We start from the raw sequence: 22,038 nt of genomic DNA, 5'->3' as shown, positions 1-22,038 counted from the left end.
TTTAGAGTTTCTAAATTGCTCATTTAAAAAAAATAATAAAATGATTCAGATAAATTGTTTTAATAAAACTAGCAAAAATAATATTAATAGAAAATTAATAGTTTAATAAGCTAAGTAAAACAGTTTATTAAATTATTGATACATTAATTGCAAAATTATTGTCTTCTTTATGAAAATAATGTACTTTCAGATTTATTACACACCGATAATTATAATATTTTAAAAATAATAACAAAACAAATGTCTGAAATTAAAACTTCTTATTCAGTCAGCACATAACATGTCTTTGTTGCATTCATTCGTTCGTTTTCTTTTTAGCTTAGTCCCTTTATTTATCTCGGGTCGCCAGATTAATAAAGGGACTAAGTATAAAGATTAATAAAATGTTTTTATAGTTTAATAAAAATTAAGAATAAAGATTAATAAAGGTTTATTCAACTGCGGAATGAATCGTCAACTTATCCAGCTTGTGTTTTACACAGCAGATGCCCTTCCAGCTGCAACCCATAACAGGCAAACACCCATGCACGCTCATTCACATACACTCCAGACAATTTAGCTTAACATGGGCAAACAGGTAAACTCCACACAGAAGTTCCATCTGATCCAGCAAGGCTCGAACCAGTGACCTACTTGCTGTAAGACGACAGCGTTACCCGCTGTGCCACCGCGCAGCCTTGTTGCATTCATAATATAAATTTTTCTATAACATTTTATCAAATTAAATTCTAAATACTATATTAGATATTATATTATGGATATATATAATGTATATATATGTATATATATATACACATACATACATACATACACACACACACACACACACACACACACACTCACATATATATGTATATATATATATATATATATATATATATATATATATATATATATATATATATATATATATATATATACACATATATGTGTGTGTGTGTGTGTGTGTGTGTATGTATGTATGTATGTATATATATATATATATATATATATACAGCAATATGTATATATATACAGCAATATATATATATATATATATATATATATATATATATATATATATATATATATATATATACATACACACACATATATATAATATAATATATACACACACACAGAAATCTTGTTTGTGACTTTTCAAGGTATGTCAATAAACGGAAGACACCAAAGTCTTGAAAAATCTGATTTTTGTCAAATATAATGTCAGAATGGAAACACTGACGCATTAGAAACTGTTGAAAAGCAGTTGCCGGAAAATGAGTGTCTTCATAGTGCATATTTTCATGGTTTCAGAGAAGGTGACTAGGGAAAAATAACTTGTTTTGCAAAGTCTGTACTGTGGCGTACAATAAAGTCATCATAATATTAATTGTACTTATAAAAAGCAGTTATACAGTACAAGGGATAAATACTTAAAGGCATAGTTCAATCAAAACCAAAAATTCTGTCATCATTTGCTACTCTACTTGTGTCTTTTTTGTTTACTTTGTCCTACTATGATTGTCAATGGCTGTCATTTCTCAACATTCTTACTGTAAATAGAACCACTTGAGGGTGTGTAATTTTTCATTTGAAATATTGGGGGGAATAGGGTTTGAAAAAAGGGATAAACTACTGTACATCCTTTTAAGGAGCCACTTGCTTCTGTTGTGGAAGTTGCAGATATTTTTACCAAAGATTTTAGCCACAATCATCTCCTGTTTCTCTCTCTTACTCTCTCTGTCCGGTTCGTTTGAAGTCTTTGTTTTCCTTTGAGTCCCATTTGGAGTCACAAATGGCTGAATCACTGAGCCGTAAAGCTGCTTTTCCCCAGCAGTAAATAAGGCGTCTGTGAAAGTGGTTGATGGTGGACTTGCTTTTCCTTTGTCCGGAAATCAACCCTCTCCTCTCTGGATACTGAGGTCCTCCTGGCCATAACTGACTGTATACGACATGCTCTCCTTCATCCTGTTTTCTTCATGTTGGGGATCCCCCGATTTTCTCCTTTTCCTCTCTCCTTCTTTCTGTCTTCTTATTTGTTCATCGCTGACAGGATAGTGAGGGATCAGGTTATTAATAGGAGGCTTTATGAATGGGAAGAGGAAGGCAGAGAGAGAGGGTTGTGATTACGCCATCTGGATTAAACAATGCCTGGGGTACTTCGGGACGGACACAATGAATGGGGAGACAGCAGGGGGAAGTGGGAAGTAAAGAGAGCCTTGCAGTTATGCAGGCAACTACTGTATACATGCTGCCATACATACATAGATTATGTGTTGTGTTTTCTCTAGCATGAAGCTTGTGTTAGCAGCGATATTTAGAGTAGTAATTCTATATTTAAGGGCGGCACAGAGGCTCAGTAGTTAGCACTGTTGCCTTACAGCAAGAAGGTCACTGCTTTCAGTCCCGGCTTGACCAGTCGCCATTTCTGTGTGGAGTTTGCATGTTATCCCCCACAGTCCAAAGACATGCGCTATAGGTTAATTGGGTAAACAAAATTGGCCACAGTGTATGAATGCGTGTGTAAATGAGAGTGTATGGGTGTTTTTCAGCACTTGGTTGCAGCTGGAAGGGCATCCAGAATAGCTGGAGGTTCCTTCTGCTGTGGTGACCCCAGATAAATAAGGGACTAAGCTGAAGGAAAATGAATGAGTTCCACATTTATATACTGTATCTTAACATTGAAAATACAAATAACTAAATAGAAAAATGCTAATTAAATAATTTGCATAGTTTGTCATTCTGTAAATAAGTTTATTTGCACTTTCAAATTGCATTATGGGATTTTGATCTCTTTCAATGTGAAAGTTTTGATCAAAGTTATATTGTGATATAGTGTTTGAATTAGTCAAGAGCTAACAGTACTTTAACAGATGTATTACTATTATTATTGTTTTATTTACAAGGTGTGGTTTTAAACTAGCAGCACGGTGGCTCAGTGGGTAGCACAGGGCATCGGCTGTGCTGGAAGGGCATCCGCTGCATAAAACCTGTGCTGGATAAGTTGGAAGTTCATTCCACTGTGGCAACCCCATATTAACAAAAAAGGGACTAAGCTGAAAAGAAAATGAATGAATAAATGAATGAATGAATGAATGAATGAATGGTTTCAAACTACTCAAATGTCAACAAATGTCACTTTGTTAAACTGTAGTTACAGTTTCCACCTCAAAGATCAAGGTTTTGTAGGGCAGTTTCGATAAAGAAATGGAAAGCACCTGTGAAGCAATTCAAGACTTATTATTGAATTAATAAAAACAAAAAACTTATGGTTAAAAATTTTAAAATCATACCGTGGCTTATGACCATGTACAGACTTTGTCAATGTGCATGTAATGTAAATCCAACACACACTTTTGGCAATTTGTACTTATTTGATGTGAACTTTTCTAATCTTATTTATATGTTACTGTACAATCTGTTGACATTTGAGTAAGAGCTTGACCTTCATTTCTACCTTTTACATAAAAAATGGTATAATATAACATGTTTTCCCTTACATTTTTAAACTAAAATAAAAACTGCAAGTAAAATACCGATTTTGAAAAAGAATGCACATTTGTATTTGAAAATAGCACCATATAATGAGTTTAAACTCAGTTTAGTCAAAGTGTACATGTCTTTATTTTTCTTAGCCTGATTTTTTACTTAGAAATGCAGATTCATTTGTTATCTTTATTACTATTATTATTTTTATATTTATTATAATTTAAAAAATTTTGTTTTACTTGTTAATTATGTTTATTTAGTTATTTCAATGGGAAGTTATAGGCTGTTGAGGGAGGGAAGTGTTTATTTGGGGTAGTGTTAACAACAACATGGAAATATTTTAAAAATGACTGTTGTAATTAATATTCCATGTAGAAATTTGAAATGGAAATGCAGGTTTATATCCTAAAATGCAACACAAATGCAGATCAAAACGTATTTTATGCAAAATTGGCACCTTAGTGAAACAGTTGTGTTTCATCGCTTGCATGTGCAGTTTTGTTTTGATGTACAGTAGTAGACTCTGATGGAGTCTAAAGAAATGTGTTCGTAGTCATGGAGATATTAGTTGTTATTACTAAGTTTTATTATCAGTCTCTCTCTCTCTTTGTTTTCTTTTTTTTTTTTTTTTTTGGTACAGTCGGCAGCAGTTCCCTGAGGTTGTTAGCAGCCACAGCTGCGTGTGTGTGTGTGTGTGTGTGTGTGTGTGTGTGTGTGTGTGTGTGTGTGTGTGTGTGTGTGTGTGTGTGTGTGTGTGTGTGTGTGTGTAAAAGTCCATGTTTCTGTCAGTGAGCTTGTTCAGAGTGCTCTTTCTGGCATTTGATTGAGGATTTCCTCTAGATGATCATTACCTCTGCGCACACACACGCACACATAGAGGAACGCCCCAAATGTTCCATCAATACACAGCAGACTCTCAAAGCCTCCACAGCTGGGAGATTTTCCCATGCGAAAACACAGTACAAAAATGCACTCATACACACAGACACACACACAGTGATGTAATAGACATCATGAAAATACTGTATATTACAGTTTAACAAAAACATTGTTGACAATAACAAACTCCTACAGTTGTTACGAGAGAAATAAAATTAATACAATTTTCTGTCCATATTATTTGGCACAGCACAAACAAACGATTTTCTTTGGTCTGTGTGTAAATGACTTAAAGAATAAGTAAAAAAGTTTACAAACTAGTGTGTTTGTGATTATTATACAAAATAATTTAACACAATCTTAAATATTGCAAACAAATACAGGCTTACAGTATAAAGCAGTAGAAAATAATGTTTTGTACTGGTAGGTGAATGGCAAAAGCCATCAGAAACCTACACTATGCAACAACAGGTTGACCAGACAAGGCCAAAGGATGAGTCTTTTAGTCATAGCAAGAGAAGATGGTCATTCAAAATTGTGATTTCTAGAGAATTGCACCTTTACAACATCACTTTCATGAATCATGACCATTCATTCAAGTTCCTTACAAGCCTGGTATTTCACAAAAGATAAATGTGTAAGTAGACTGAATAATGCAGCTCAGCACTGCAGCTGGAATTGCTCATCAGTTCAGTGCTGAATAGGGTAAGGATCTAAATCTTGGCACACAGTACCTTGACTTTAAAGAGAATTTGGACTAAAAGCTCTATCAGACCAAAACTTTCATCAGCAACAATAAAAAGGTAAGACTAACCTTTGTTGTTGAATTCAGTATTGTTGACCCTATTGGTATAAAGAAGCATTGTGTTCGTCATCAAACTGGGGAAAGTCCATCCTGAAGTGTGTTACGAACTCAGTGAAAGGTATCATTTTTGGAGGGGGGTGGTTTTTTATAGCAACATGCAGTTTTTTTTTCTAGATCTTGGCCCCCTTCAGACATACAATTTTTATGCAGTACAACAAGCAGTTTACACATTAAAACTGGTAAAGCAGATCTTTTATGCTGAAACATTGAATTAATGAAATGCCCCACCCAGAGCCCTGATCCAAACCTTATTAAAAATCTCTGAAAAATCCTTGATGACAAAGTTATGGCTAAAAAAAACAATAGACTCAATAAACTGTGCAAGAGACAGATCAAGATCCCTCAGAGCATATTAGTGATGTCTTTGAGAGATGAAAATTAGCTAAAATTAGCATTTTGTTTTCAGGCTACAGTGTGTAGGTCCGGTAATTTCATTTTAATTTTTATGGTGATGAATAGACTCTTTTCACATTTCAGTAAACTTAGAGAGCAGTGAATGGAAGAGTATCATAAATAAATGTATTGCATTCTTATTTTCTCAAATAACAAAAAAATAAACTCAACAATAGTGTTATTATGACTGTCTTGTCAATACACGCATTAGAAACATCTCGCATAAGTGTTAGATTTTTTTTTTTTTTGTAATTTGATCCAATATGATATAATATAAAGTATAGCTTTAATAGTGTACATAAATTTAAAAAAAAAAATTTAAACTTAATATTTAAGAGGATTTAAGAAGAACATGTCATTGCTGTCTCGTGAATAGGGTCCATTGTTTGTTTAGCTGAGCATAATCATAGGATGAAACTGCACTAGGATGCTTTTACATACAGTATACATATAAACAATGAATGTCAATGCAGTGTGTCTGTAAGTAAACATAAGGTGTGTGTGTGCTTTGTTTTGGCTCTGCTGAGAGCTTCCGCCATTGACCCAGTTTTGTCCTTATTAAAAATACCTTGATGATACTTGATGCTGATTATGATAATGATTAATGTCCCGTCTCCCTCTGCACCCGTCCTGCTGTGTGGGTGTCTTATTGTTTGATTGTTTTCTTTCGGAAGCATCGCTAGCACGATACCGAAAGTGACCCCTCACCCCAGCTCGCCACCCCTGAGCGCTTAATGTCTGGGAGGGTCACATCTTCTGCTTGACGGCATTCCGTACTGATGGATCTGGAGCGTTTACATTGTCCAGCAATTCCCAACTGAGGGAATTCCGCTTCCAGACTCCTGAACTCTGAACACAAACAATAAGCGTGTGAGTGAGTGAGAGACTGAGAATTTGAATCAGTGATGCGTCTTCCTTTCATCTCAAAGCTTGGGGGGTGAAATTTTGAGAAGGGTTTTGAGTGTTTTGAATTGTAAATGCAATAGATGGACTAAAAGTGAAAAACCAAAATTATTAGGGTAGCATGCAAGACAGTGTTTTTATTTTTTTATTTTATTTTTTGTCAGATGTGTAATGCAGTTTTTGGTAGCACCTTATTTTAAAGTGCTCCTGTTATGTTCTATGTACTTATTATTGTAATATCAATAAATTGTGCATAATTGCTTGCAGTGGACGGCACGGTGGCTCAGTGGTTAGGACTGTCGCCTCACAGCAAGGAGGTCGCTGGTTCAAATCCTGGCTGGACTAGTTGGCATTTCTGTGTGGAGTTTCCATGTTCTCCCCGTGTTCACGTGGGTTTTCTCTGGGTGCGTGGTTTCCCCCAGAGCAGCTGATTCGAATGTTATCACTCAATTGAATGGGCATTATCAGTGGTTATCAGCTGTTCGATGTGGGCCAGTAGGGGCCTTCTGTGCCCACTATTAGGCTCAGAAGGCTGTTATCATCTATCCACATGGTTAATCAGCTATAAGTTAACAAAAATTATTTATATTAAATTTATTATTTATATTATTTAATATTCATTTCCCATTAATTTTATTTTATTAATGCTACCCCTACCCTAACTATCTGTAATGTAAAAACAGATCTGGAGTCTTCTCTATTAGTATAGTGGATTAACCATCCGGATGGATGATAACAGCCTTCTGATCCTACCAGTAGGTGAAAAAGGTCCCTACTGGCCCATATCTATCAGCTGATAACCACTGATAACGGCCATTCAATCAAGTTAAAACATTCAAAGCGGGTGCCCAGAGTCTTAAAACATGTACTGTAGGTGAAAATGGTAAACAAAAATTGGCCATAGTGTATGTGTGTGTGAATGGGAGAGTGGGCGTTTCACAGTACTGGGTTGCAGCTGGAAGGGCGTCCACTGTGTTAAGCTTATGCTGGAGTATTTGGCGGGACTAAGCCGAAGGAAAATGAATGAATGAATCAGAAACATTGTTATTATATTGCTTGCAGCTAACTTTTATTCAATCACTAACTAGTTCATATTTTCATATTTTTAATTAATATCATACTACTTCATTGTGAAATAACAGTGTAAGAAGGATGCCTTAAATTAAAATGCAATGCATTTTTTGCATGCATATATTGCATTGTTTAAAAATACATACAAAACACCCAAACCATAGAGTAAGTTAATGTAATCAATTATTACTCAGTATTAAATGAATAGTTACAGTAACAAGGACACCTTAAAAGTGTAACCAAAGGCTCTTTAAGAAACCTACAGTTATTTTCAGGTTAATTAACTAAGTAATTTAAGTCATTTTGATATGTTTGATAGGTTTTTAATCAGTAAAACACAACATTATTCTTCAGATTTTAAGCATTGAAAAAGAAACATTGTTTTTATATTGCCTCTATAACTTTCTTAACATGGTGTCATGTTGGCACAGTGGATAGTAAAGTTGCCTCACAGCAAGAAGGTCCCTGGTTCGAGCCTCAGCTGGGTCAATTGACTATTGTGTGGAGTTTGCATGTTCTCCTTGTATTTGCATTTGCATTATTTTACCTCTGGGTGCTCCAGTTTCCCCCACAGTCCAAAGACAGACCATTTGAGGGATGTAAACAAAAACAATGATCCCAACATATTTCCTGTTTTACATTTTTAATTTATATAGCTTCTGAGAATTAAAAAATAGTCACATATTGATAAATAATGTTATGATAGCTGTTTTAACATTAAGCTATGATTGAATTGCCTCTTGTTACAGTTAAGAAATAGTTTGATAACGAACAGGAAATGTTAAAGGGCCAAAGACATGACCACACTGAAATGGTCTATAGTGTATACTGTATGTGTGTAAATGCAAGTGTGTATGGGTGTTTCCCAGTGTTGGTTGCGGGTGAAAGGGCATCCGCTGCGTAAAACATATGTTGGATAAGTTGGCGGTTCATTCCGCTGTGGTGACCCCTGATGAATAGAGGAGCTAAGCCGAAAAGAAAACGAATGAATGAACATTCTTAACATTTAAATGGTATTTTAAGGTCACTATTTTTTTGTATGTTTAGAGAACTGTATGAAATAATACTTCATATCTAAATGTCAGCACAAAACATATATAAAATTATATCTATACTGAAAAAAATGATTCAAAGATGATTCCTTGGATTTACTAAGTTTAAGTAAAGTGGTTGTAAACTATTTATTTAGTTGAACATTACTAAATTTAATTTGTTTGTTTAAATTCAACCCCACATATAGTTTGCAACAATTTTGCAGAAATAATTTTTTTCAGTGTAGATCCATAGACAAACAATATGAGCCACGCAGGATGTGTAAACATTTTGATAAAACATTAGGCCAAAACCCTCACATCCTATTATTTCAGGCAAATTTTTTAAAATTGTGAACCTACTTGACATTTTACCATCCCATGAGGCCACAGGAGAGAATCTGTAAAAGGCACTGAAGGTCAAACACCGTGAAGAACCAATCGTGTTTTATTTATTGCACTTAGAAAAGTCCCAAAGCATAAATATTTTGAAATGCATCAATTTTTTATTTCATTTAACTATTAATATAATTACCGTAGACGTCAGGGTTCTGTTTGCACGCCGGATACAGCCCTGTCAGTGAATTATGGTGTCTGGGAATCGTCCATCTGGTGTGTGTGTGCTCGTGTGTGTGAGACAGCGGTGAGACAGTCATGGTGGGGTCGGACACGCATGTTTTGCTTTCCTGTGTGCCCGTGACAACTTCCTGCAGAACAGAAACCTCAGGGAGTCATCGCACACAAGAGCCAAATATGAGCCCACCGGAAAAAAGACTTCTTAAATAGTAATGGAGTTTCCATGAACACATGCGCACCGGGGAGTCTTCCTCTAGTCATCCTCAAGCATTCACTGACCTGTCCACTCAAAGTCTGTCAAACGCTGAGTGTGTGAAGGGGTTTTGAAAACATTTTGTCAGGCATCTTTAGAACGAGAGTCATCTGATGACACTTTAAAGAAAATAGAAATGAAATTAAAATTCTGTCTTTGTTTACTCATCCTCCACTTGTTTCAAACCTGTTTGTGTATCTTTTTTCTGTTGAACAGAAAAGAAGATATTTTGAAGAATGTTGGAAACTGGGAGCTTTTTCTATAATGGAATGTCAATTGTCAATGCTTTCAAATGTCAAATTATTTACTATTGTGCTCAACAAAACCTTTCATAAAGATTTAGCATAAAATATCATCAAGGTTTAAAGATGAATTAAATGTTTTGATTGGTTTCAACCCAGGCTCATTCTGATTACGTACCCCTGTATATATTTCTGGAGAGAGCAAAATATGTCCCAAGAACTACGTTTTTTGCCATTTTTGTTTTCTCGAATCCACCAGAGTACACTTCTTGAGATCTCAAATTTCTCTCGCATGTGTCATTCCTGCCTGCTGTTCTTGCGTAAATCCACCAGAAATCCACCATTCTTCCCTAAACCCAACCAATAGCATTTTAAAAGCACCGACTGACCCGTCCACTCCTTTCCTAAACCCAGTCGGCAGTTTTAAAACGCAATCCAGAAAAAACGAACCCCGATGTTGTGGTCAATGCCGCTCTACATTTCAGTTCCGCCACCGACACACTGGTAACTGGTCAATAGGGAGGTAAGCAGTCAGCTGGTAAGCAAGAAAGTTTAGTTTAGTTTAGTTTAGTTTAGTTTAGTTTAGTTTAGTTTAGTTTAGTTTAGTTTAGTTTAGTTTAGTTTAGTTTAGTTTAGTTTAGTTTAGTTTAGTTTAGTTTTGTTCTGTTTTGTTTTGTTTTGCAATCTATAAAAGTCTTTATTAACCCCTATAGGGCCCTTATTAAAATACTCATTGTAAAAAAAAAAAAAAAAAAACTGTTAGAGGGCATTATAACAAAACTTTAAAAAAATTATGACTAGATATTGTGATTAATGTCCATAAAGTTATTATATATGGTCCTTAAACTAAATAATTTTGTGACCTTAAATACTAATGGACATCAAAAATTATATGCTGTGTTATTGTGTCTATGTTTTGCAAACTGCTTAGGCAGTTATTTAGTTGTGACGTTGGTTAGGGACATCTTTTGTGTTATTTGTAGGTTTGAGGGTGGGTAAAGTTGTAAGAGATAAATCAACAATGTAATTACAAATGTAATTGCAGGAATTCATTACACATTTAATGACATGCGGCTAGAGATGTACACAATGAGTACATGTTACCAAATTATAAATGTAAAATATAGTATTTAAAGCTACTGAATATAAAAGAGACCAAAGACTATTTAAAGTTCAGCATTAGTTCACTCCAATTTTTAAAATTATGCTATTAATTACTAACATTCATTTAATTCCAAACCCATAAGACCTTCATTCATGTTCTGAATACAAATACAAAATCCAAAAGCTCCCTGATCCTCCTATACGTCAGCATTAACCGATTGTGACATGTATAAAAAGCAGTCTCATGAACATGCTATGCTGACACTGAGGAGAAGAATAATCTGTTAAATAAAGTCATTATTTTTGTTATATGGCCCTAAAAGTACATTCTTATTGCTTGATAATATTCCCGTTGTTCCCAAATATACAGTTTTTGGTTATTTCTCTCGACTCTAAACAAATTAAGGCTGTTGCAATCTATGGAGGATGAGGGAGCTCCCAGATTTTTTATATGAATTATCTTAATTTGTGTTTTAACGACGAACAAAGGTCTCAGCGGTGACATGACAATGAGTGATCAATAAGAGAATTTTAATTTGTGGGTGAACTTATCCTTTAAGGATCACAATGCAGCTAAAAAATACACTCTCAGAAAAAAAAATCACAGATATGGACTTTTTAAGTACTAACGTACCTTTAATGCAGTGGTCTCAAACTCAATTCCTGGAGGGCCGCAGCTCTGCATACTTTAACTCCACCTCTAACTCACACCTGCTTAATAGTCTAGTAGTTTGGGAAACCTTAATTATTCGGATCAGCTGTGTTTGATTAGGGTTGGAGCAAAACTGTGCAGAACTGTGGCCCTCCAGGAGTCGAGCTTGAGACCTATGCTTTAATGAGAATAGATGGAGTCTTTGAATAGATAGGTCACCTAAAATACTGTGAAATAAATGACTGTAAAATGAATACTGTAAAATTTTAAGTGTTTAACAGATAATTATGTACCTGCCGCAAAAAAAGGCCATTTTTAAATGGTAATGGAGTCTTCCTCGAAAACAGACCTGATGCTCGAGGTCTGTCAAACAAAGTGTGTGCGTGCCTAAATCCATACACTGGCTGTAGACTTAGTGTTCCTGCCAAAAACTCAGAGGAGGGAGTTTCCTTCTGGGACAAGAGTCACTAGGCAACCACTCAGTCATTAGTAAACCAGTGTCAAGGTTTGAGGTCTGGGAGGAAAGAGGTTGTTGGGTTTTGTTATGAAATGCATCTAATAAGCCAAGCGAACGACCCAAGGAGACCGAATCAATCCCGATTTATGGAGCTCCAAATATCAGAGTTAATCCTATAGAATCAGCTGTGAAATGATGAAATCACAGCAGCGAGAGTGCGATTTGACTTCAGGACGTCCGGCTGGGAGACATCAGTCACACATTAGACACTTGCAGATCTGCATCGGATGAGGGGAATTCAGACTGAACCAGCTGCCAAAACAACACTATCACTGCACAGCGTTAAAGCAATTCATTATCATGAAATATATTCTGTAGGCTTTGAAAGTCTGAGCGGACTTGTGCAAAAAGTGACTCTAGATTCATTTTAATTTATTCATTATAAATTTTAATGAATAAATTAATTTTTTTAATTTCAGGTAATGCTTCTTAGAGTTGTCGGTTTTTATGTACGTGCAAAAATTTTAAAGTCATGGATAAATAGAAGGTTTTTAGAGATGAACGTACACTCAAAAAATATTTTTGTTGCTTGTTCAAATTACTTAATTAAAATGAGCTAAACAACACAATTCTTGAGATTTCGTTAGGACAACTTAATTGTTTTATGTTCAATCAACCTAAACTAAAAAAAATTTATAAGTTGACTTTATTGTTTTATTTTTTCCCAACACAAATAGATTGTGTGGAACCCAGCATTTTTTACAGTGTACACTCAAAAAAGGATGTTTGCTGTTTGTTCAAACAACTTATTTAATATAAGCTGAACCAACGCCTGAATGTTTAATTGAGTTTAATTTTGGAACAACCTAATTGTATTAAGTTCACTCCATTAATATTTGTAAAAACTTATAAGGTGAGTTAATTTCCTTCATGTTATCCACTGGGGAAAAAGATGTCTGCAAAATTGTTGCAAACAATTTATATTTGTTGAATTTAAACAAACAAATTAAATTTAGTACTGTTCAACTTAATTTGTTTAAATTCAGCCCAAATAAATTGTTTACAACCACTTAGCCTAAAAAATGTAGTAAATCCAAGGGATCATATTTAAATCATTTTTTTTTCAGTGTCCCAAGAATTTTACAGTATATCGAAACTGGCATGTCCATTCAATCCATAGAAAAGTAAAAAAAATATGAATATATCAGGCTTAATGGACTTGACAGCTTCTAAAATCTGGCATTTATGATATATACACTTTGTTTAAAAACTGCAAAGCTTTTGGATCATTGGATCTACATTATGTGATGTAATACAGATGTTTCACAAACATTAGAATCAGGTTTAATTACTATGAATAACCACCATATGGTTACCAAACATTTTTTACAATAGAAACTCACTAAAATAAGTGTAACAAGCTTATTCATATTTTTTGTTCATCTTGTAAGGCATATTTAATTAAATATTTTATTTGTAATTGTATATCCACTTTCTTTCACTCCAATCGATTTAACCCCCTTTCAAATAAAGAATTTATTATGAGCACTAATTCTTTTAATAAGTACAGGCTAGAATAAGAATGTATTTTCATATTTCACGATGTACAGTACAAATCTGTAAAAGTGAATGCTGAAAGATATTTCACCTATATTTTAAAATTAGAATTATTAAAGTAGACTTTTAATAGTATTTTACTTTCTTTTAGTCTGTTTTATATTGCATTTACTTTGTAAACTACTGATGAAAAAATGTATAGCTATTGAGAAAACATTTGAACAAAATGACAATTGTTCAAAATAACAAAAAAGTGTTTACAATAATTTGTAACAAACACAATACTGTTCTAATTTCATATCAAACAGTTAAAAAAACAAAACATTTGGTGAAATAACGATGAATTATGATGACAACACATGAAAACATTTGTTATTCTGACCAACTGTCACTTTCTGTCAATCAATGAGAAATAGCCAGATTAATGACCAAAATTTAATTAGAAATTAGGAAGAAATGCTACCAAAGATTTATAGAATAAAAAATAATATCCTAAATAATTTATTATGTCTTTATAATATGTTATTTCTTTGAAACTGAAAAGTTAACTATTTAACTCTTTAATTTAGAGTTAACTGCTAACTATAACTTATCATTTTAGTGATAAGTTATAGTAAGTTGTCAAAACACACCTCAAGGCCCCATAATGCAATTCAAAGGTGTAAATAAACATAGAATACCTCTAAATCACAAGAAAACCATTGATTCATATAAGAATAACGCTTGGAAAGAATGCAACTGCTGTAAAAGCGGTGAACAGAAAAGCAATCAAACATATTTGCAATCTCTCTCATATTATAAGCTTGTACACTTCTTAACCAGTTCACTCAGGCAGGGTTATTCTTTATCACAAGTCTGAATTTGAAAACAGCCACTCAGCTTGTACAGTAACCTATGACCTTTATTCAAGCATCTAAGAGCTCGGATGCTTAATCTTCACCCAGACCTTCGACCCTGCTTTCTCTTTATCAAGCCCCCCCTCTCTTGCTCTATATTACCCCCATCCAACCGTCCATGTTGACCCTGTTGGTGATTTATGCAGCTCACAGATGCACAGCTGCGGCAAGAACGAAGGGTAGTATTTACCGTGACTAATACACTCCAGATCTCCAAAAACACATGGAGACACAAGGAGAGAGATATGTGTAAAAGAATAAAAAAAATCAGGCCAAAAACGTTTCGATTCGGACCTTCGTAGAAGTTACAAATCAACTATGATGAAGCGACCACATATAGAGAACGAGAGGCGGTAAATTTAGTTATGCATGAAACGATCGACGGGTTTTATGTGAATTAATGTTTGTTTTTCAGATGACTGACTGATTTGAAGCCCCTAAAAATGAATCCCCATGGGAATTGATCTGTACTTGCAGCACTCGCTTGCTTTTTAAAAATATTTTCCATGTTTGGGGGTTTTAATACTGAAGGAAAAAGATGCAAACTCACTATACATACTCAGAAAAGCCACATTAAATCATGTACACTGTAAAAAGTGATTAGTTACTTGAAGCGAGGAAACTAATTGCCTTAAAAGCAAGTTGACTTCACAAAGATAATGCATTATAACTTGGAACTGTTAAGTTGACTTAATTTTTAGAATTATGCAAATTGTACTTACTTTTTATGTCAACTAATCCTTTTTTACAGTATCAGACTGTTTAAGCACATCTGTTTTCAAATAATTACTGTAATCTTTCCAATATTACATATTTTGTGCTTCATTAGGTCTATAAAATTTACCCTGTATTGAATTTAGAACACACACTGGAGTCTGAAAGAGCAGATTTATTTTACTGAATGTGATTTTGCTACAGAGAAGCTGGGGGGAAAAAACAAATATAATAAAGGTGTATTAAAAAAAGTGATGTTTACTTTAATCTAAAAAAAAGCAAGTGCAATATGCATAATTATAAAACATTAATTCAACTTAACAGAAAGTTACAAAGGGTATACATTTTTTTGTAAAGTCAACTTGTCAGCAGTAAGTTACTTAAAAAATTGTAATTCCATTGCCTTAAATTATTAAATAAATGGGTATGATTATAAAGAAGTATATTAAGTCAACTTAAAAATTCTCAGTTTACTCACTTTTTTAAGTAAAGTCAACTTGTCACTTTTAGGGCAACAGGTTTATTAATTTTTATTAATTTCTTTTATTATTAATTTTTTTTTAGATAAAGTAACTAAACGCTGTAAAAAGTGATTAGCTGCTTAAAGCAAGTAAGCCAATTGCCTTAAAAGCAACATACTGGCTTTACAAAAATAATGTAAGTAAACCCATTGTAACTTGGAACAACTTAACAGTTAAAGACTTCACTTTTATAATTATGCAAATTGTGCAGTTTTATTTAATGATTTTATTAATGTGATGTAAAAGGAAAGTTCATCCAAATTCCGTCATTATTTTCTGTTTACAAACTCTTTCACTTTCTTTCTTCTGTCAAACACAAAAGAAGATATTTTGAGAAATGCTGAAAACATGCAACCATTGACATCCATATTTGTTGTTCCTGCGATAGATGTCATTGGTTACAGGTTCACTTTTTCTTCAAATAAATCTCCTTTAGCTTTTAAATGACTAAAGAAACTCATAAAGGTTTGGAACCACTTGCGGTAGAGTAAATAGTGAGTAAACTTGCATTTTTGGGTTAACTATGTACCTTTTTGAATCTAATCAGACTGTTTATTTGTTTCTGACGCACTTATAACTAATGAATGGTTTAGTTTTTTTTTTTTCTTTCATTAACACGTAAATACCTGTGCATTACTTAAAAGTAAATTAAATCATTGTGTGGGTTGTCAACATACAAACACTGAAATCCTGCATACAGCTGGAACTATTGCCCATGCATAAAAGTCTTATCTGTTGATGTTTTGATTTAAAACATAATATGCTCCATAAAACATTACAACACGATCATATGTTAATTTAAGTTGTTTTAACTTAATTACATTATACAGCATTTAACTTGATATATAAAGTCAGTTTATATGATGTAAGTTGAAAATGCTTGTAAAATTGATTTGGTTCAACTTAAAATTTTAAGGCAGCTGATGACTACTATATGTAGATTTAAAACACTTGACAAAATGCCCAAACAACAACTATGCAACAGCAATAATTGCATGAGTACTCGTCTTTAATATTATGCTATAAAAATGATTTATTAACCCAAAGACATTGGGAAAGCTCTTCATTCAGCTTAGCCTATATAAAAAATACGGAGAAGTTTTTAAGTCCTTTCAACCAAAACATTTTAAATGTCATGTGTCATGCACGCATAACTGACAGAGGACATTTGAAAATTGAAAAAATAAATTTTATTTTCACCATGGCGCTTCACAATTTGTGTATAAAATGTATAAAATCTCTTTTTAAAAAAGAAAACAAGAAAAAAGACATAATTATGCACTGCATTTTAAATGTTCACATCACTATACAAAACACACAGAAAAAAAAACTCGAAATTGTCGCTTGTCTGAATGGCGAGTCTTCCGAAAATCTCTGTTGCGAGGAGTCTCGCTCACCTTTCGCTCTCCCTGAGTGTCACTTCACCTCCCGCAGCCGCTGCTGCCACTGCTACCGGCGAGACATGCGCAGTGAAGCGATTCCCCGCATGCGGACACAGTCAGTCGAGTCCTTTATCTACCAAAGCCAAAAAGAAATAAATATACACATAACATGGTATCTAGACTCTGCAAGCATATAGCATACCTATGTTATTATATCTTTGTTGACGTTTAAAATTTTAAGTCTGACAATTGAAAATGTCTTCTGCAATTTAGGCCTTGATTAAATATCTACAGATATCTACAGGGTAGGCCCACGGTGTGTATGGCATGCAAAGAGTAAACTATTGAGAAGTAGGCTAAATTGCTGAAAAATTAGTTAGGTAGTCTATTAAAGAAAACCAAACGTGAAAAAAAAGTTTTAATTGTAGGCTACTTGGATAAGCCATTATAATCAACATGACTAAAACTAGAAAAAAAGAGCTGCCAGTTTGTGTCAAATGTGTTCAAAACCAAATGTAGTTATATTGTGCTTCATACTTAAGCCGTATCGCATTTCAAGGTTCTTTCGCACTTCTGAGGTGCGCAGGTTTGCGCGTCCTGCCCATCTCCCATCCATAAATGTTTACTGTTGCACGTTATTTTATTGTATGTGTACTTAGCATGTACTTACAGTGTACTTAACTTATAGCCTAACCACAGGTTAGGTTCAATGGTAGGGTTAGAAACAATACCAAGCTATTACCTCTAATTATTAGCCCTGTATATTAGGCCTATGCAACTATATATTTACTATAAAGATAAATGTTTATAAGGCTATTTCTGTTTTTAGACACTGACCAAACAGATTTTATTGCATGTTAGTCTATTTGAATCTTACCCCTTTTCTCTGGCTGCTGAGACAGAAAGTACAGATGGTGCGCGGCTGTTTTCCTCCACTATCCCCCTGCGCGCTGTAAACCGCGCTCACGCAAGGCTGCGCGTCCTCTCCTCCGTCCCCTATCAGGAGCACATTGGCCAGATGTGAGATGTAACTGGAGGCCAAGCGCAGAGTCTCAATCTTTGACAGCTTTCTGTCAACCGGCTCGGTGGGAATTAGAGTCCGTAATGCTGTGAAAGCCGTGTTGACGCTTTGTGTCCTGTCACGTTCCCGCGCGTTTGCTGCGTTCCGCTGCTTCACTATAACCACACTGCCTACGGTGGTCTTGCGCGACATCCGCCGCCGCTTCTCCGCGCTGGGACAGCAGCCGTAGCTCTGCTCCGAGCTGCCGTCGCTCTCGCTGCGGTTTTCCTCATCCTCGGACATCATAGAAACATCCGGGTACGCCAGATGAGTGGCTATGGGCCGCAACATGGCAAATGCCATCACTAAACAAATGTTTGACCTCCGATATGATTGAGAAGAGCTGGATGTGATATCCAAATTGAATCCAAATTGAAATACTGGCTTGTCGTCAAGCACTAGCCACGCAAACACTGCATCGCCGAACTCCCGGTGTGTGTTTCTGAAGGGTTTCAGCAGTCGATCAGCCTCATCACATGTTAAAGATCCTCTTAATGCGCGTCTGTAAAGTCATTCCGTGCGCGAGCAGCTCAAGCAGCTGAAGCGCTCACGGTCTTATAGGACCAGGGAGGAGCGGTCAGTCATATGCAAATAAACACAGCCACATCTCACAGACCTGCCGAATCTGACCTCTGCACATTATTTCATTTTAATAGATAATATTTTGAAAACAATTTTAAATTCAATGAAGTGACAAAGTTGTCTAATATGATAAAGAAATTTGAGCTAAACAAAAAGCAAGAATCATCCACGAATGAAAAGTCTTTTGGACAGGTCCAGTGGCAGCACCATATAGTAACCTTAATAGTTTTGGAAACAAATTAAAGCAACAATGAAATAATCTGGGGGTCTGATATTGTAAATTGCAAACAAACTAAATAGTATTTATAACTTAGCTCATATCAAAAGCTTTTTGTTCTGGACAGGTGTCAGATATATGGGAGTGCCATAGTAATGTTGAAAATACTTTTCTATGTAAATACCAACAATTTATTATAATCATTTTACACTTCCTCTATGTAGGCTACTTACTTATTAACCATTTGCAGTAACTCAAATCACAAACCCTGAACTCAAACTTAACCTTAACCTATGTAGTTAGTTAAAAGTGCTAAAATGTTTCATTTCTTTTTAAAACAAAAACTTTGTATATTTCGATTTATTTTAATCATAATTTTTACTATTATTATATTTCACCCAAAACATAAAACTATGTAATTATTTACTCACCCTTCACTTGTCATAAACGTTTTTGAGTTAGTTTTCTTTCTGCTGACTTCCATAGTATGTTTGTCGTACCATTGGTGTCAACGGTTATCAGTTTCTAACATTCTTCACAATAGGCCTATCTTCTTTTGTGTTCAACAGAAAAAAAGAAACTCATAAAAGACGAGATTGAGGAAATAGTGTGTCCATTTTAATTTTTGAGTGAACTCTAAATTATGTCTCCTTTATTTAAAATGACCATACATACTCATTTAATATATTAAATTAAGCTGTGCAGTTATTTCATGTCAGTCATCACTGTTTCTTGTTACAAAAAAAATGTTTCCCTTTTATTTTTAAGCATCATTTGTGTTTATTACTTCAACTTGCCAAATGGCAACATGATAATATTGCATTTTTATAAGGCTGCAGGTTACTCAGTTTAGTAGTGGTGGTATTAGTTAACGATGTGGAAAGAAATCAAGAAAAACCGACTTTTAATAAAATAGCTGGTGTAATGAACTGCAACGAAAAACCAAACGAAACAGAAGTTGCACCTGCAGGCAGCCGAACTCTCAGTCGGTAATTATTCTCTAAATGTAGTGCTTTTATTGCGCAGCCATTTGAAAGTGAGGCGTTTAAAATAACACAAAGTCTGTAATGAAAGTGCAACAAACACGCTGGCAAACGCACTCCAATGATACACAGAATCAACCTCATGTTTATTTACACAGGCACTTCTGTCTTTATTTACCAAGCATTTGTTTTTTTTAAACAAATATGAAAAAAAATTAAAAACTTTATTTTTAAAATATGTTAATTGATTATAGATCAATCAGAAGTGTAGTATAATTTGACTTTAAATACCAGTCATTGAGATCTGCGCTAGAATGACATGATGTAAATGTGATTTGTTGACCCGCTGCGGTTTGTTTTCATTCAGTGGCTAAACGATCATGAGAGCACGATAAAGAACAGCAGGGGTCTCTCTCTGTCAACTCTTTTCTTTTTCTCACTTTTCTTTATATAATCAACCAATACTTGTCAGTTGTATATTATTTTTATAGTCCCATATTCAGACTGAAATTTGTCTTCTATTTTGTCCCTGGCTTCGAACATTTTGTTGCTTCTGCTTCAAACTCACTCACAAATATAAGTTTTCCCTTTCCTTCTTGTCATAATTGTTGACTGGCCTTGTCATATAAGAAAAATGTGTCTTGCTGCTAAATGATGAGGATTTCTCTAACTGAGTTTGTGTTTCAGTGTGAAGGAATGCAAGAGTTTAAATCAACCATATGTGCTTATGTGACCAAACTCACTAACCTTTGACCTCTCATCTGTGACCTCAGCTTATGGGCAATTTGACCATCCTCATTTGCCCTAATAATCTCCTTGAACCAATATACACAATAAAGCAATGCTTTGTTGGAACAACAAACAAATGAAACAAATTTCACTTGATCTTCCTAAATAGTCTTAAGTTGTGACCTTGGACCACAAAACCAATCATAATTGTGTTTCAAAAATTAAATTGAGATTTAAGCATAATCTGAAAGCTGAATGAATAAACTTTTCATTGATCTATAAATTAATTTATTAGGACAGGGCAATATTTGGTTGAGATATTTAAAAATCTGCAATCTGAGGAAAAAATTATAAAAATTTAAGAAAATCATCTTTAAAGTTTTTTCAAATTAAGTAGTAATGGACATTATTAATCAGAAAATAACTAATGATACCACCTGATGCAGGACTTGCTATTCTGGGATAATCACAACACATTTCTCATCTCACAGATGGACTTCAGCAGTCTTTGTCTTTAGGTATGGTTGTGGGTAAAAGGCTTGTGCTCTAGCATTGGATATCATCTTCAACCCTTAATTTCAATTGTGGATTGCAGACATGATTTCAGTAATACAGTATACAGAGGACTCATTCCATTGGAAAAAATTTTAGTTTCTGGGGTTTATTTCTCAAATAACTGGAAACGAGACCAGCCACTCAACCTCTAAGACTTAATTTATCTATTTTGTTTATTATTATTTACTGATTTCTTAAAACTAAACTATGTTGTCGTTGTTTTACTTATTGACTCATTGTATGGGATTTATCCTGGACAGTACAGAGTGTTGTGTATGTGTTTCTCTTTGATTGTTCATGAAAAATTCATTAAAATATAAATATTTATTTTTTAAAAAGAAATTAACTAGTGATATATCCACAGCAGGAAATTTACAAAATGTTTTTCATGATCTTTACTTAATTCTCTAATGATTTTTTCACATGTTAGAAAAGCGATAATTATCACTTACACAGTGCATTTTTGGCTATTCTAAACCTGTGCAACATAGGACTGTCTTTGTGCTCTAGGGTCACATTTGTTTGTTGTTCCAGTAAAGCATTGTTTAATTATGTAACAACAGATTCACTTCAGCTTTGAGAGTGTGGTCACACTTGACAGGTTTGGTCTTATTAGAACACACTTTAATAAATAATCAAAAACAAATTTAACAGAATTGATGCATGTCTCCATCAGAAAATCTAACATCTATGGAAACTTATAATTCATAAAGATATCTTTACTGTCAAAAAAAAGTTTCTTTTGGATTATGGAATTGTTCTGCACTCTAAAAACGTGTACTTCTTACTAAAATGTTCTATGGCATCGCTGTGAAAACCCCTTTTTGGTTCTTCCTGGCACTAAGTGTGCACTTCCATCCTAATCTTGGTTTGTGCCAAACAAGCATTCTAAAACCTCTACAACAGGGGTGCCCAAACTTTTCTAATGAAGAGCAAAAAACCAAA

The 22,038-nt window shown here is 34.3% G+C and overlaps 1 protein-coding gene across 3 annotated transcripts in view; it reads right to left on the bottom strand.

Moving 5' to 3' along the window:
- The window catches only part of tcf15 (transcription factor 15), a 51,181-nt gene extending 32,627 nt beyond the window's left edge, over positions 1-18,554 (bottom strand). The window contains exons 1-3 of one of the 3 annotated variants that reach the window (XR_012383559.1): positions 17,845-18,554; positions 16,983-17,100; positions 9,104-9,561 (exon numbers count right to left, since the gene is read on the bottom strand). Coding sequence is in view for 1 of the 3 variants with exons in the window: in NM_130972.1 (NP_571047.1) it covers positions 17,035-17,100; positions 17,845-18,330 (552 nt within the window). In the remaining 2 variants the exon portion in view is untranslated. 3 annotated transcript variants of the gene reach the window in all.
- Positions 18,555-22,038: the final 3,484 nt, after the last annotated feature.

Source organism: Danio rerio, chromosome 8, assembly GCF_049306965.1.
Source record: "Danio rerio strain Tuebingen ecotype United States chromosome 8, GRCz12tu, whole genome shotgun sequence".
Lineage (NCBI taxonomy): Eukaryota > Metazoa > Chordata > Actinopteri > Cypriniformes > Danionidae > Danio > Danio rerio.
This window is presented reverse-complemented; position numbering and strand designations above follow the sequence as displayed.